Raw genomic sequence first — 17475 nt, forward strand, 5'->3', positions numbered from 1 at the left:
ATCATCCTTCCATTTACTCTATAGTTGCATTCCTGGAAAAGTCGATGTACTTGTATATTAAAACCATCCCTGAAAATCCCATGTGTTTATACATAAAACAATTAGGTTTTAGGTTTAGATCATCATAAGAAGAATTTTCATCTACAGGAATGCCTGTGAGATCATTGAAAAATGGATGACACCATCCCACCCAGTTAGCATCTCTGGGGCTCACCCACCAAATGCCAGGAACACTTCCTCTTAATCTTTGAGAGCAAAAAAACACTCAAGACACTTTTCATTTTATTTAAGAGCAAAGGTCCAAAACAACTCCATGGGGTGGGGTTGTTCTTCTTAAAAGTCATAAATCTAATTTTGCATCTTTGTATTTAAAAAATGAGGGTGTTGTGTCCCCAAAGAATGTGCCCAAAAGCCACAGACAAAGTCTTCCAAGAAGAAGAAGAAACCAGGTAAGTCTTGGCAGACCCAGGCCAGGTGAGCATTTTCCATGTGCCAGGCATTGCCTTAAGCTCTTTTTAGACACTAATCTAATCTTCACATCAACACCAGGCAAAAGACTTTATTAACCCCATTATGCAGTTGAAACTGAAGCACAGAGAAGTGGGATAACTTGCCCAAGGTCCCACAGCAGTAAGTGGCAGAGCCCTGACTCAGACCATCTTCTTCAGAACGATTCAGGGACACAGTGCAAACAACAGATTGTTATTTAAGACTGGAGGTGACACAAAGGGGGAAATGCAACCCTCCTGCATTGTGAATACACAAGATAGACCTGTTCAACCAGTTCATTATATTGACCTCCCACCATACCTCCAAGTGATCGTTTGTTCCTGCTTGGTCTCATCATCTTCTTTCTTGTGTTTTTCCTGCAGACATTCATGCCCAGGAGAAGGCTGCTTTGGGTCCCTTTGGACCTTTCCTAAAAAAGGAGATTCCCTATTCACTAGATGAGTTCCAGAAGCATCCACTAAGGCTCCCATAGAACCTCTTCCATCAGTTGACCTTCACCGTAACCCCTATCACGCAGGATGAGTGGCTTTCTTGCCTCCCTGGACCCCCGGCGGGTGCAGTGGGGGGCCGCCTGGTATGCCATGCACTCCAGGATCTTGCGCACCAAACCAGTGGAGTCCATGCTGGAGGGAACTGGGGCCACCACAGCCCATGGCACCAAGCTAGCTCAGGTGCTCACCACCATGGACCTCATCTCACTTGGCGTTGGCAGCTGTGTGGGCACAGGGATGTACGTGGTGTCTGGTCTGGTGGCCAAGGAAATGGCAGGACCTGGTGTCATTGTGTCCTTCATCATTGCAGCCGTTGCGTCCATATTATCAGGTAAGTGTCTCAATACAGTCGAAGGCCTGTGGAAAGTCTGTTACTGCTCACCCGCTCCTCTAGAATATTTAGTGATGAAATATATGAAGTGTCAACAAAGGAGTCATCACACTCTTTTCTTGCCTTGACTGCCAGGGAGTTCAAGACTCAACTGTAGCTTCCTTTTTCTTTTTTCTTTGGTTTTTCGATACAAATAATTATTCTGGTGTCTGACCACCTCCCACCTTCTCATTCCCTGTCATGTCTTAATGGCTCCATTTTTATCATAACTCTCCCTTTTAAATGGAAGATAGGTTAATCCCTTTGTGGGAATACATATAATACATATGTATAATATATAATATTATATTATATATATAATATAATACATAAAGGCTAGGCAGAGTAGCAAAATGACAAGTCACTAAATTTGATATAATTGGGATTTGATGAGCCAAAAACTGGCATTGTGACCCCTAAGCAGAAGGAAACCAAGCTAGGAAATGTAAAGCCATCGTGAGAATCACAAAGCACCATCTGCCATAAGCACTTCAACAGATTGTATTCTACAGGGGTAGTTCAACCAGTGCTGTCTCTCTCCTTGGGAAAGAAGCATAAAACTCATTTTATGAGTTTTATATATATTATTATTGTATATATATATTGATAAGTTGTGAAACAACTCTCCTATTTTCCCTTTCCTCTTCCCTCGTTTTCTCTTGAGATGTGATCCACAGTATCTTCCCAGGAATAGGTCAATAGATAATAACTTGAAAAAGAAGGAAAAAGAACACATCCTGCTTCTTGAGCATTGTATTGCAAAAGGATGACATTTTGCTGGGTTTTTGGTGGCAGATCATGTGGGTCAGCTCGTGTCCTGACAGGGAACGTGATGGCTTCATCCAGTGCCTCAGAAGCAAGAATGCTAGCATATATCATATATCAGGATTCCTGTGTACGAATGCACACTATCACAAGAAGAGTTCTACATGAATATTGTCTATCCAGACTAGCCTTCTTCCACGGGGGATGCACAGCCCAGGAACACACAACCAGAAAGTGCACCAGTTTATATTTGACATCTTTTTAACTTAATGAGGGAATTAATTCCAGACTGATTTTATTTATCTCTTGTCAAGGTTTACTTCCCTGTTGGTTGTATAACTATCCATTTTCCTGAAGTCATCTCTAAGATGCATGAATAGTCTAATAATTGAGGTTCCTTCAGAAAAGAGGACTCTTTTCTTACAGATGAAAATACATTATTCACATGGATGAATTCTGTGGATACTTCAAAAGCTGTTAACCCAATTGCAATCATTTTCATGCTTATTGGCAAAGAAACTATTTGGAGGGAAGTGCCAGATTCTTACTCGCTATAAATTTATAGATCGAGAAGTGTTAGCATATAGAACAAATTAGTGATAGTAGGACAAAAGACAGACATATAACCAGGGGTCCCACCGAAGGTATAGGGCAGATGGCTGAGTCCTGCGCAGTTAATGCAGATGGCCCAGTCTCCTCTGGATCCATTCTGTTATGGCCCTGTCCCCCTCTCCACAGTGAGTACTGCAAACAAATCACTCACATCTTATCCTTCACATTGCTACATTATATCTAGAAAGCAGAACAAGGCTCAGTTGCATTCTGGGAAGCTGTCCCCCTGCCAAGGTGCTCATGGCACTATATAACCCAGACTTTCCTGCTGCTTATATGGAGGACCCAAGACTGACCCAGCCAGTGCTGTGCTGGGACCAGCTTGCACCAGCTGCCAAGAGCCCTAATTGTGCACACCTTTCCCCAACTTTCCTTTGTTACCTTGAAATTGGCTATGGTAGGAGTATTTACACCACAAAAAACGGCAAATGCTCCAGAGTTTGGTGTGTTGGTTGGTTGGTTTCAGAGAGTCCGTCGTTAAGCATTTACCAGGACACCACTGGCCCAGCTCTACTTGAAGGTCCTGGAACTGCCCAGTAACTGGTGCTTTCACCACTGCACCAGGCACCAAAAGAAAACCCTACCTCTCTCTCAGTCAGGGACACCCCCCTTCCACATGTGGCTTCATCCATATACTTCTCTACACTCTGTGACTGAGGCCAGCCAGCATTCTCTGATAGCCCCCAGCCAGAGCCCAGGCCAAAGGTAGAGTATTTATAACAGAAGACTCCAACCAGGCCTCTCATTCTATGATCCTTTGTCACTGAATGAAGGCAAGGCCCCTCTGCTGTCTTTTTTCCACTCCCATATCATCATCCCTGTAATTGCATCTCCTCTGACCAAATTCCCTCCACTTCTCCACTTCTCCATATCACGATAATCGAACTCTCTTGTATCTTCAGACTTTTTAATACATGTTCCTTTCTCCTTCTGGCCTTACCAAAACCTGGCTCAACCCTGAAGACACCATTGAAAATACCAAGAAAGTGCACTAGGGGGATAGACGTGAAGCCAAAAAGCGGGATGTTTGAAATTAATTGAAATTTCAGAAGGGGTACTGTAATCAGTGATGTTAAGGTTAGACTTGGAAACTGGCTCTGCCACTCAACCTGTGGCTGTGAGACCTTGAGCAAATTCCATAACTTCTCTAAGCCTCAGTTTCTCCACCTTGAAAGTGGTCATAATGATATCTCCTTCACAGAGTTGCTGTGAAGATCAGAGATGCCTGGGAGTGCTGCTGCAATGCCCGGTACATAGCGCTACATAAGCGGTTATGATTACTGTGCGCCAAACCCTGTATTGGAGCTTGTACATTAGCACATTTAAGACTCATAACATCTCTGCGTCACACCTGGGTGGTGCAGTCAGTTGAGCGTCAGACTCTTGGCTTTGGCTCAGGTCATGATCTCAGGGTCATGAGATCGAGTCCCACGTCGTGTTGGGCTCCACCCTCAATGCGGAGTCTGCCTGAGAGTCTCTCCCTCTCCCTCTGCCCTTCCCACTGGTCCACTCTCTCTCTAAAATAAATAAATAAATCTTTAAAACAAAAAAAAAGATTCATAATATCTCTTCAAGGTAGGTTTTATTATCTCCAGTTGTACATATAAGAAAACTGAAATTTTAATACCAGAACCTAGATTCAAATTTGTTATACCAACAACATCTGTCAACGCTGACTATGAATTTAAATTACTTGGGGAAGTTTTTTTTTCTAAAGAATGGTTTGGGGGAGAGAAGTCAGCTTTACTGAGTTATAATTACATACAGTAAAATGTATTCTTTTAAATATACAACTTTATGAGCTTGACCAACACATACAATTTATGTAACCTCCACCACAATCAAGATACAGAAGAGTTCCATCAGCCCCAAATAATTCCTTCATGATACCTTTTGCAATTCTCCTCACCTCCACCCCCACCCCCTGGCAACCACTAATCTGTGTTCTGTCCCTCTACTTTTGCCCTTTCCAGAATGTTATATACATGGAATCATTCAGTATATAATCTTTTGAGTTTGGTTTCTTTCACTTAGTATGATGCATTTAAGATTCATTCATATTGTATATATCAGTGGGTCGTTCCATTTTATTTTTGAGTAGTATCCCATTGCGTGGATATACTACAGTTTATTTATCCATTTAGTAGTTGAATGTTGAATTGAGTTGGTTCCAGTTTGGGGTCATTATAAATAAAGCCATTACAAATATTTATATACAGGTTTTTGTGTGAACACAAGTTGTCAGTTCTCTTGAGCAAATACCTAGGAGTGGAATTGTCAGACTGTGTGGTAAGTGTAGGTTTAACTTTATAATAAACTGCTAAACTCTTTTCCAAAGTGACTGTATTATTTTTCATTCCCACCAGCCATACCTGAGAATTCCAGTTGTTCTGTTCCTTGCTAGCCCTCAGAATTGTCAGGTGTTGCTTTTTGTTGTTGCTTTGTTTGTTTGCCATTTTAAAAGGTGTACAATGATATTTCAATGTGGTTTTCACTGTCATTTCCCTAACTGCTAATATTTTGAGCATCTTTTTATGTGTTTATTTGCCATCCATCTTCTTTGGTGAAGTGTTCAAATCTTTTGCCCATTCTTTAATTGGGTTCTTCATTTTCTTATTATTAACTTTTAAGATTTTCTTATATATTCTGGATATAGTTCCATTATTACATATGTGATTTTGTAAATATTTTCTCCCCTTTTGTGGCTCATCTTTTAGTTTTCTTTTAATTCCTGTATATTTCCTTTTTAAAATGTTGATGCCCAGGCTCTACCCCCAGAGATTCTCAGTTGGACTGGGGTCAAACCCAGGGAATGATATTTTTTTAAGAGCCTCAGAGGATTTGAGTGTGCAGCCAGGGTTAAGAACTACTCTATCATTGGGACCAAAACTTAACTCCTGCTTCAGCTATGACCTACAAAAAGAGAAAGCATATGTTAGGATATAAATTATTTGGCCAGCAGATTCTTAAGAGATTTTCTTGGCCCTGTGGCATCATCCCCTGTGCCAGGCAAACTCACTTATACCATGAAACAAATCTAAGAGAGAGAGCCACTTCCTCTACAATTTGACAAGAGCCAAATTTACAGGAACCTCCCAAGCTCCTCCTACCAGTCATGTCCCAACACCATACCACCCACAGCCCTATTGCAGGTGGAGGGAAACTTATCAGAGGAAGCAGTTTGTGCTATAAGCTTTACCCTCTGGCCATAAGGTTTTATCTACTCTTTAATAGTTCAGCAGGCCACAACCAGACCCCATGCCCATACCAAACCTAAAAAACTCTTTGAATACACCAGATTAAATAAACGAGATAGGGGAAATTGTTTTCCTTCCCGGTTCCCACCTACAACCATGTTGAGAGACTGAGGAACGGAAGCAGAATGGCTTCCAGAGGTTGTCTAATTCTGTTGACTCAGGAAGAAACATAGAGCAAAGCCACCATGCCAGTGACATCTGGCCACTCAAAGCCCTAAGAGCCTCCTAGGAACTTGAGTGAGGATGCCTGCTTTGACTTTTTTCCCTAAGTTTATTTCCAGTTCTCTTTTAATATTACCAAATTTGAACCTTAAATAGAATGTAGGTCTGAATGACTCCTAAGCTCATGCACACCCTACAATAACTCTTTAGGCCTGTATCTCAAATGGTTTTGGTAGGGATGAAGTGACAGTGTGCTTACAGGGCATCAGTCCCCAGTCTGATGCACAATACCAGTGAGTTTTATCATCTACTTACAAGAAATAGTTGACAAAAATCTAATAAGAATCGGTTCAGTAAAGATGTATTGTGTACCCACCATCTGCCAGTTCTGGGGCAATACCAAAAACAAATAAGAAATTCTACTCTAAAGGACCCATTGCTTATGGATGGAGATGAACACCCAATCTGATGGGTAAGTGGGGCAACAATAGTAGTAATAATAGTAATAATAGCAGCAGCAGCTACCATTTATTGAGCACGTACTGTGTACCAAAAGTGTTCTAAGTGCTAACACATTGTTACTTAATCCTCACATCAACTCTATGCGATAAGTGGTGTCATTATCCTCACATTACAGATGAGAAAACAGAGGCTCGTGAAAAGTTTGGTAACTTGCTTAAGGTACCTGATCAAGAGGTGACAGAGCAGGGAATGGAGTGAAAGCAGTCTGACTCCAGAGCTCACATGGTAATCACTTCACTCATCTGCTACTGTATTAACAGATTATGGTCAGATTCAATCCCACACAACAGAAAACCAAAAACAAGAGACAATTTCACTTCTTTCTTGTGTAGAAAGAATCTGGAGGGGGGTTGCTATTGTGATTCTGCAGTTATGGGGACTCAGCCCTTAGTCTTTGTGCTTGACCATGGAGGATGCTCGGCTTCCCTCCTTAAGGTGACTTCAAGATCCAAGATGGCTGCTGGAGCTCCAGTCAGTGCATCTGAGTTCCAGAAGGCAAGAAAGAGAACAGAAAGTTGAGACAGGTCATTTCCCATATTTCTGTCCCCTTTTTAAGAAACTTTTTCATAAGTCCTTCTCTATAACTTACATGTAAGTTATTTCTATAGGTCCTTCTCTATAACTTACACTGGTTGAAACTGGAACACTTGGCCACAGCAAGTGAGGCTGTGAAGTGTAGTCTTCTGACTGGGTACATTGTCAACCCCAGTATTACAGAAGCTCTGCTAATGGGAAAGAAAAGGAAAACTGCCTGTCACTGCCACATCTATGGTGGGTGTACAACCCCTAAGCCCTCCAGCTTGCTGAGATCAAGTTGTTCTGACATATTTAATAAAATTGGTTCTGATTCCCCATAATGTATAATTGGAAAATCTAGAGTCCCCCTCAATAACAATAGGGAATTGTGAGGCTTACCTTTTCCTAGTTCTGCCAACTCTGAGTCTCTGCTCCCATGGAGTCTCTGTCTCTATCTCTCTACAATGTCATCCCAGGCATTCTCCAGAGATATTGTCCCCTAACTAAAATGGTCCATCACGATCATTCACTAAACAAAGTGGGTTCTTAGAGGAGGGACTTGGGGACCAAACAGGAAGTCCTGCCCAAGAGGACAGGCCAAGAGATCAAGAGACACAATCAGATCCGTACTGTAGTAACACGGTGGGAAGAAAGTAGAGATGGAGATACTGGTGTTGCACATACTGTACAGAACAGACGAGATTATGAGCGGAGATCAGAAGGAAGCTTAGGATGGAGAGGGTGTGGGCAAGGGCGAGGGAGGATGTGGCAGAGGGATAAATGCCCTCTCTAACTGAGAAAAGACAGAACAAATGAAAGTGTTTTTTGAAATAATGTCATTAGAATAACGGATTTACAACACAGTTCTGGTGACGGAAAGTGAAAGTAGAAGCAGAAAACCCTAGAAAAGTGGACCGCCACAGAACACCACCATGGACAATAAACAAATCCACATGTGCAGAACACCACAGGGAGGCTCCCACATAGCCCCTCTTTCCTATCCTCACCCACACGGTGGAGAGAAGAGTGACTTGATTTCTTCCCTCAAAAGGTAGTCAGTGGTTAAAGTAACTTCCTGGGAGGGAGGCAGACAGTGGCAGGGCCAGAACTCTCACCTCAGAATGCAGGACTCCAAAGCTCACGCTCTTCCATTTAAGCAAGCTGCCTCTGAGATCTTTGAAGCCAAGCATCTAAAAGGCAATATGGGCCATCAGGCCGAGTAGCATTTTTCTTGGCATTCTTAGTTTATGGTTTGGCACTAGGGTTTCTAATTTGTATTTCCTGCCATCCTCATTTGCCCTTTGGCATCTTCTAATCCATCATCAGGTGAGACCATGGGAGCTGAAACTCTGGGGATGTGGTGAGGGGAGCAGAGCTCTGTCAAGCAGATGCCTTTCCCACAGGCGGGGTTCCCAAACCTCCTCCCTGGGCTGGATCTTCACAAAGCCTAAGCAGAATCTCCCCATTGCAGTATTCATCTCGGGTTGGATTTTCATGACCAAGGAAGATTTCTAAAGATTCTGTCTATTTAGAGAATCTGCTGAGTTCCCTTGTTTTGTTTTTCAGAACAGACCATTTTCCCCTCCTCAAACTGAAGCCAGACTAGAGAGATGGACACAGGAGGGTTGGCCTTTTTGCATCGCTGGTCATTCTCAGTGATCTAGGATCACTCATTCATTCCACAAGCTTGCATCTCTTTGTTGGCCCAAAGGTATCTGAGTGCTGCTCTTAACCATAATGGTGGTGGGAGAGGCAAAACACTGAAAGAATACAGAGGAAATGCAAAGATGAACAGATGCATGCCAGTCTTCAAGCCTCTGGAAAACTGGCTCTCCAAAATATTGTCCAAGCTCACAGCTCTTTGTCGAAATATTAATAATGATAGGAGCTACCCTCAATGTTTGTAAAGTCTCTAAGACATAACTTAATAAGCACTTGGTAAATGTTAGTCATTATTATTATTGTTGCTTTTATTATTATTAATCCAATACTGTGCCTCAGGCACTGTGCATTTAATGCTCTCAACCTCCCTACTGGGTGACTATTAGTGTCCGCATTTTATTAATCATAACAGCTAAACCACTGGGGACTTCTGATGTGCCTGGCACTAGCTGCACACAGCTGCATAATACTCCCAGCAAATCCTACAAAATAAGTGCCATTGTGTATTTATTTTGCAGATGACAAAACTCAGGGTCAGAGAAGTAAGGTGACTTATCCAGGCCCTTAAGGCAAGCAGTGGCCAAGGTTGAATCTAACTTTGATTCTGCCTGGCTCCAGAGGCTATTACCCCCAAACTGCCTCGTGCAGACACATGCCTCCAAACTTAAGAACTTACCAAAGAGAATCACGCGTATCAAGAAACGCTTCACTCTTATTGGGGTTTCAAAAGAGCAGGTAGCTCTCCCTATTCTATTGATAAGTTGAGCACTTTTCTAGATCATAACTTCTGTAACCCAGGTCATGAAAATGCTTTCTAAGCTCAGCGTCTTTCTGTCACCTGTCAGCAGTGAGAAGGGTGTTGTGAAGTTCATGTAAGTCTTCTATATAGAGCTGGATTGACAGCCCTGTAGGAAGGATGTCAGTTACCAGTTCAGAGAAGGTGAGCTCATTTTAATAAAACTTTACAAGTCACTTAAATTGCTGATTCTGAAATGAGCTTCCTCCAGCAAACCAAGGAGAACCTGGGCTCCTTTGACATCTTCTACAGCACCTGGTAGAGTGGACGGTGCATGCCAAGAGCAGCTAGTGTGGTGTGGGAGGGACCGGCTACCTGCTCTGGGCTCAGCATCATGGCAGATGTGCTGCAGAATGCAGGAAAGAACTCTGAACATCCGTGCAAAGAAACCAGACAGGCACATGTTGAAATCATCTTGAGCACTGCAAGAGACCACAGGGCCTGGGACAGAAGTCAGGACACCTGAACCCTCGTTCCAGTTCTGTTCTTCAGCAGCTCAGGACACTTAGGCAAGTCACTCACCTCTTGACTTCAGTTTCCTTCTCTGCAAAATGAACAGTTCAGATTCGATTGCCTGTAGGAGGGTAAGAAAAGAACCCAGGGAGGGGAAAGATTTGTATAGAAAGGTCCAATGTCTCAACATTACACACGCGCGCACGCACACACACACACACTTTCCAACCCCACGTAGCATCCTGGCGCCAGATGGGGTTAGCCCTCTTGGAATGGATCCACCTCACTGCAAGCCCTGCTCTGCTATTTACAATGGTTATTGAGGGTATTGAGCCCTCGGCACAGCTGGGAGGTGGCAGAGGCCGCAGGCTATCACCGCCACGTGTGAGCAGCCTCGCCCCTGTGCATATTGCTCTCCTTCTCATAGCCATACAAACGTGACCATTCTCTGGGTGTGTTCTGTCAAGTGGGAAAGATTGGGAAGTCCCAATAGCCTGTCTAGATCTTGGATTCATCATCTGTAAATGGAAATAATAACAGTTTTGCATCATAAGCATCTCATGAAGAGTGTGTATGTCAAGTGCTTAGGATAGCCAGTGCACATGGCAAATGCTCAGTATCTTTTCCTCATGTTCTTATCACCACTGCCATACAATTGGCCAGGTCTCCAACCTAAGGAGGCTCTATTTGTTCTTAATGCAAATGAGCTTCCATGTCTCAGATTCTAAAGTCCCTTGGTGCATACCTAGTAAAAGACCCAGCAGGCCTGCCTCCTATCCACCCTTTTGCCAGGTGAACTTTGCACAAAGAACATTCTTTTAGATCTGAAGGTATTTTCCCCAAGAGGAATTCTCATCTCTGCCAGGATAGCCCCCTTCAAAACGATTGTGCTTCAAAACGTGCAAGGAGGCTACACCTCAGAAAACAAGTAAATGAATACATATAACTACAAATATTGGTAAGTGCTGTAAGGAAATTAAACAGGCTCCCATGACAAAGTACTCCTTCTGAAGAAGTGATATTTAAGCAGCCTCAACTCTGTACACTGAAAAAAGTACTCAAAATGAGTAAGGCATGACCGCCACGAGATAAAAGCCCTGAAGAGGAGTGATGCCAGGCATCAACCCTTGCCCTAGGGGAGCCTGGTATGAAGCCGACTTTGTGCGTGGAGGCTCAGGAGCTTTGCATGTGCCCAGCATCCGCTCTGAACACTCAGTGCCCCTCCTCATGGTGTCATCCCTGCACATCAGCCCTGCTTAGGAAAAAGTTGAGATGGCACCCCTCTTTTATGAGGGGTGTCTCATGTCTCTAGGAAGGTCCTCCACCGAGAACAGATCCAGGCCCATGAGAGAGTCGCTGTGTCTCACGCTCCCGGGCATCTGCTGGGAAGGCAGCCCATCCCAGTGGAAACCAGACCCACCTGCTCATCAGATGGGCTGAGGAGCCACGTAAGGGCTGGAATGTGCTCTCTTAGCACTCACCTTTAACCCCAGCCACAAAATCCTCAGGGCAGGGAGGGATGGCTTGGTCCCCTCACAGAAGCTTCTTAGGTCTGTCCTTGTTGGCACCCCTTTCATCGGCTTTAGAAATGGGGGCACTGCCTCCTCCTAGAGAGGGGTGAGCTGAAAAATATCTGGGTGCACGAGAATGGCCAGCTGTCACTTTACTCCTGTTCTGTCCTCTCTGCACAAAGCCTTCCTAGGCCAATTGTCAGAGTCATCTGAACGAGGGGCTGGAGGCCCCCTGAAGAAAGGTTGAGCAAGAAAACGGGAAATTTCTCTCCATCCTCACAATTTCTAACTGGACCTGCCGAAGAGAACATATGTTTCCAGATTAAGGATTTAAAACCTAAGAAGGAACTTTTCCAGGTTCTGATTTAGAAGTGAATTGGGCACACATAGGGTTTGGTCTAGACTCCAGATGATTTCTGATATCCCTGCCAATGCTGAGCATCTAAAACCATCTGCCAACAATTCTTGCTTCCAACCCCTTTGGTCCCACCCGCAAGGCAGAGGCTCCTGCATAAACACTCGGGAGGCTACTGCTAAGAAAATCTGGGGGATTCCCTTTCTTCCTCTGTACTAATCGCCATGGCTCCCACTGGAGGAGTGCCCACTACATGTCAGAACATGCGTTCCTTTACAGACCCGTAGCAACCCCCCAGTAGGGATCACTATCGCCACTTTCCAGATGGGGAAACTAACACTCAGTTAATTGGATGCCTTACTCATGGCCATAGTTAGTACTAATTGTAGTTGTCATTTAGTAAACACTTGCTGTGTGCCAGGCACTGGGCAAAGTGATCTGTGTGCAATATCTCAGTTAGTTGTCACGACCACACTCTAGACCTCTCTCCAGAGGCTGGGTGGCTCCTATAACACTCACTGCTTCTCCTAAAGCAGAGACGGGCTGCTGATGGTGGCCTCAGCATCTGCAAACAGCTGACCTGAGCATGAGATGAGAAACCACGTACAATGGGCCTAGAATAGGTGGATGCCAAAAAAAAGGCGCTTTTCTCTTTTGTAACATCTTTGTCCTTCCGAGACTGTGTTTGACATTGACCTGAGGTCGCCTACATACAAATGTTAGGAGCAGAGAAAAGGGCAGCCCCAGCCCACCTGCCACCACAGCAATGAAGAGGGACCAATCCAGGTCAAATAGGCTCCGGGAACAACTAACCCTGTGGGTAATTTAGTTGAAAGCAACCGCATGAGCATTATTATTATTACCATCTTCATCATCTGATAAAGCAATAAAATAAACTAGTGTACACTATTGATATTAACAATAGCATGACCAAACGATATAATACTCTAATTCATCATGCTATGGAAATTGTACCTCCGACAAGCTCTAAAATATTTTCACAGAAGGAGATCTAGAGAAGAAAGTAAACAGATAGTCTGGTCACATTTAATCAGTAAATTATTAAACTTCCTTGACCTGTCTCAAGGGTCACTTCTCTGACTATAAGAACATCTTCCTTCCTTCCCATGTATGTGTTGATAAATCAGTGTTCTGGTTTGGGGACCTTGCAAGCTCTCTGTTCCCTACTCAAATTTAATTGGAGTCCTGTCAGGTTTAGTAACGAATAGTGTCACACACACACCCTGATTGTTGATGCTGCCCATCCCCTAAACACAGGCTCTTACTCTCCACCTGGGGCCTGCTTTGGCAGAAAAATTATAAGTCTCTTCTTAGATGCAAAGAAACGGGCGTTGTCAGACAAACTGCTTTTCTTCCAGACGCATTTATTAAAATTGCCTAGGCTTCACTGACATGTGATGGAGTGACAAAGGTTACTCAGGTAGATGAGACAGGAGCAGGGAAGGGAGAGGGAGAGAGAGCCTGATGGATTCCTCCTGGGGAAAGAAATGCACAATTTTCTTGGCTAATCAAGAACATTGGGAAGAGAACATGGGTGCAAGATGGCAGGTTCCCATATGCCAGGGGGCTGAATAGAGGTTTCTGAGCAGTTATTTTGAACATACTGTATCTATCAGTGATTCTCGGTCATGAAGTCAGTTAGTCCTGAGAGCCAATTACCTGCCATCTCCCAGATACAGGATGGAATCAGCCATTGGACTGAACCAGTGTCCCACCAAACAAGTCTCTAAGAAAGTCCTCACCAAACAGCATTTTGTTGAGATGGTTGTTACTATTTCCTTCTCATTTTGTTAGTTTTCTTAAAACATCTTTTTTCTGTTTATAAATTAAAATTAAAAGTGATTCTGCATTCCTTGGCTAACCATCAAGTGACTGGAGAGGGAGAGATATATTGATTCCAAAAGTATAACTGCATAGCTGGAGAAAATCAATATGAAGTGCAATGTTGGGGTACAGATGGCCATCATGAGTGACTGCCTGCTGCAGACCATCGGGTGGAAGTTTCCCAATGTAGCTGTTCAGAGATGGCAAGTCCAGATCCTCGACAAATACAGAGGATTCATTTGAGCAGAACAAGAGGGAATAGAGTGATTTCTCATAGCCTGCAAGTCAGATATCCTTTTCAAATTTTCCACTCTTTAAGTATATTGTAAACATACCTTTCTTTTCATTTTGTCACATCCCTAGTGTTTTGTTTTATTTTATACCCAGGACTGTTTTTGGTTAAATTGACAAACTGCCAGCCTAAAGAGCAGTCAAACTTAGGATTTACACATTGAAAAGCGGGTTGGGATAAGATACCAAGGGGATTCCATATTTGAAATATTCCCTAATGATCTCCTCTTGCATACCCTAAATGAAGTATGATTTGGAGTTCAGAGAAATTTGGTCCTTTTCACTGTGAATTTCTTTCCTGAACTCAGAGAGTCTGTGGTTCTATCACAAATAGGTATAATCAGCCAGCTTACATTAACTACTCGTAGAGAGCCCATGTATGATGTTGAATTTTCCAAACTGTGCCCAGTATGGTGCCTCTGATAGTCAAAATAATCACTATTTGTGCGTCCCACCACTCACAGCCTGCTCTGGCTCTCTTTTACTCTCTTAGAACCATCTCCTCCATCCTGAGAGGATGTAAAAAGAAAGATCCACCTGGAAGTAGGTGAAAGAGAAGGATTTCTCCACTCAAGAAATATATTTCCCGGGCACCTGGGTGACTCAGTTGTTAAGCGTCTGCCTTCAGCTCAGGGCATGATACAAGGGTCTTCGGATTGAGCCCTGCATCGGGCTCCTTGCTCCGCGGGAAGCCTGCTTCTCCCTCTCCCATTCCCCTTGCTTGTGTTCCCTCTCTCTCTGTGTCTCTCTCTGTCAAATAAATAAATAAAATCTTTAAAGAAAAAGCAAAAGCAAAATATTTCCCTTCACATTCCACTAAAGAAAGCCATTAGATATACAAGTACTTTTTAAAAGTGTACTTTCACCTGGAAAGAGTAAATCTAGAGGTTATTCACACTTGAATGCCAATTACTCTACTTAAATAGAGGTTTTTCCATTAACATGTAGTTTAACTTACTGACTAATTTCCTAACCTATCTATCAACTAACATACCAACTTTCTACAATAACTCCTGACTTCCTAATTTCTTTTAAGTGACACCAGTTTTTTTTTTTTTAAAGATTTTATTTTATTTTAGAGAGAGAGAGAATGCAAGTGTGGTGGGAATGGGAGAGGGAGAAGCAGGCTTCCTGCTGAACAGGAGCCTGATGCGGGGCTCAATCTGAAGACCCTTGTATCATGACCTGAGCTGAAGGCAGACGCTTAACGACTGAGCCACCCAGGTGCCTGGGGAATATATTTCTTGAGTGGAGAAATCCTTCTCAGATCTGGACTTGCCATCTCTGAACAACTACATTGGGAAACTTCCACCCGATGGTCTGCAGCAGGCAGTCACTCATGATGGCCATCTGTACCCCAACATTGCACTTCATATTGATTTTCTCCAGCTATGCAGTTATACTTTTGGAATCAATATATCTCTCCCTCTCCAGTCACTTGATGGTTAGCCAAGGAATGCAGAATCACTTTGATAATAGCATAAGGCAAATATGAGTAGGAAGATAACCCCAGGGGAAGAAATTTTTTAATGTATTACTAACTTGAATAGAGAACATTTATAAATTTTTCTCTCATTTAGAATAGTGATTCTCCACCCTAGTACACCGAATCAACTTTAGGTAATAAATACTTTGAAATTCTTCCTTTGCTACCCTAAAATGCAAACTAGAGATAATGCTACCTTCCTACACAGTTAATTTTCTTTTTTTTATAGTTATTAAAATTATATTTTATTTTTTTAAGTTTTTATTTAAATTCCAGTGAGTTAACATACAGTGTAGAGGCACCTGGGTGGCTCAGTCAATTAAGCATCTGCCTTAGGCTCAGGTCATGATCCTGGGGTCCTGGGATCGAGGCCCACATCAGGCTCCCTGCTCAGCAGGGAGTCTGCTTCTCCCTCTCCCACTTGCCTGCCTCTCCCCCTGCTTGTTCATTCTCTCTCTCTCTCTCTCTCTCTGTCAAATAAATAAATACAATCTTTAAAAAAAAACATACAGTGTAATATTAGTTTCACGTATACAACATAGTAATTCAACACTTCCATAAAACACCCAGTGCTCATCACAGCAAGTGTACTCCTTAATACCCATCACCTATTTAACCCAACCCTCCATCCAACTCCCCTCTGCTAACCCTCAGTTTATTTTCTATAGAAAAGAGTCTGTTTCTTGGTTTGCCTCTCTTTTTTTTCCCCTTTGCTGATTTGTTTTGTTTCTTGAATTCCACATATGAGTGAAATCATATGGTATTTGTCTTTCTCTAACTGACTTATTTTGCTTAGCATCATACTCTCTAGCTCCATCTATGTCATTGCAAATGGTAAGATTTCATTCTTTTTTATGACTGAGAAATATTCTTCCTTGTCCATTCATCAGTCAGTGGACTCTTGGACTGTTTCCACAATGTGGCCATTGTAGATAATGCTGCTATAAACATTAGGTTGCATGTATCCCTTTGAATTAGTATTCTTGCATTCTTTGAGTAAATACCTAGCAGTGCAATTGCTGGATCATAGGGTAGTTCTATTTTTAACTTTTTGAGGTTTCCTCAAAAAGTTACTGTCTTCCAGAGCTACAACACTTAATTTTTTAAAAGTCAATATGCCCTGTCTTCCAGAGCTACAACACTTAATTTTTTAAAAGTCAATATGCCCTGAGTATGGAAGATAAAAAGAAAAGTCACTTCTAGTAAAAATAATATTTCAATGTGTAGAAGCCGGGGCATAAGAACAATAAGAGAGGTAATGAAGTCCTCAGAAGTCTGCTGTCATTTACAGAATCACTATAAATGCAAACTCACACAGGTGTGCTGTTTGATGTTCAGAGACCAGGAGTCATGTTGCTCTTGATGTATGGTTTTCCAAAATAATGGTCAAATCTTGGTAAATTCCAAACAAAACAAATTACAACTGTCCCTCAATTTACCCAGTTGTTGCAGCCCTAGAAAATTCAATGTATATGAAATCATGAAAAAAATGTGTTAATATATAAAATGGGGATAGATTCAGGATCAGAAATTATAAACAGGTTTTTATAATTTATAAACCTGTTTTTATAAACACGTCCATTTTGACCCATAGGAGTTATGGAACACACAGGACAATGCCTCATTCTGTGGGACAGTCCCACACTGTAGAATGTCTAACAGCTCACAGGTTCCTACCCACTTAATGCTTCAGGTGCCCACAATCCTCATGAGAACAATGGACACCCTCACAGATTTCCAAAATTCCCCCTAGGCAGCAGTACCACTTTTTCTGAGAACTACTGGTTTGCAGTATTTTCTCCAGGGCTGCCCCCACTGACTCAAATGACTGAAAGTTGATTCTGTGAAACCAAAGAATGATAGCACTAGAA

The 17475-nt window shown here is 42.7% G+C and overlaps 1 protein-coding gene across 1 annotated transcript in view; it reads left to right on the forward strand.

Annotated features, from left to right (window-relative positions):
• Positions 1–1028: 1028 nt before the first annotated feature.
• SLC7A14 (solute carrier family 7 member 14) overlaps positions 1029–17475 on the forward strand; it is a 48903-nt gene continuing 32456 nt past the window's right edge. The window contains exon 1 of the mRNA XM_021702647.1: positions 1029–1332. Within this exon, the coding sequence (XP_021558322.1) occupies positions 1029–1332 (304 nt within the window). The remainder of the gene's footprint in view (positions 1333–17475) is intronic.

This window comes from Neomonachus schauinslandi, chromosome 1 (assembly GCF_002201575.2).
Source record: "Neomonachus schauinslandi chromosome 1, ASM220157v2, whole genome shotgun sequence".
NCBI lineage: Eukaryota > Metazoa > Chordata > Mammalia > Carnivora > Phocidae > Neomonachus > Neomonachus schauinslandi.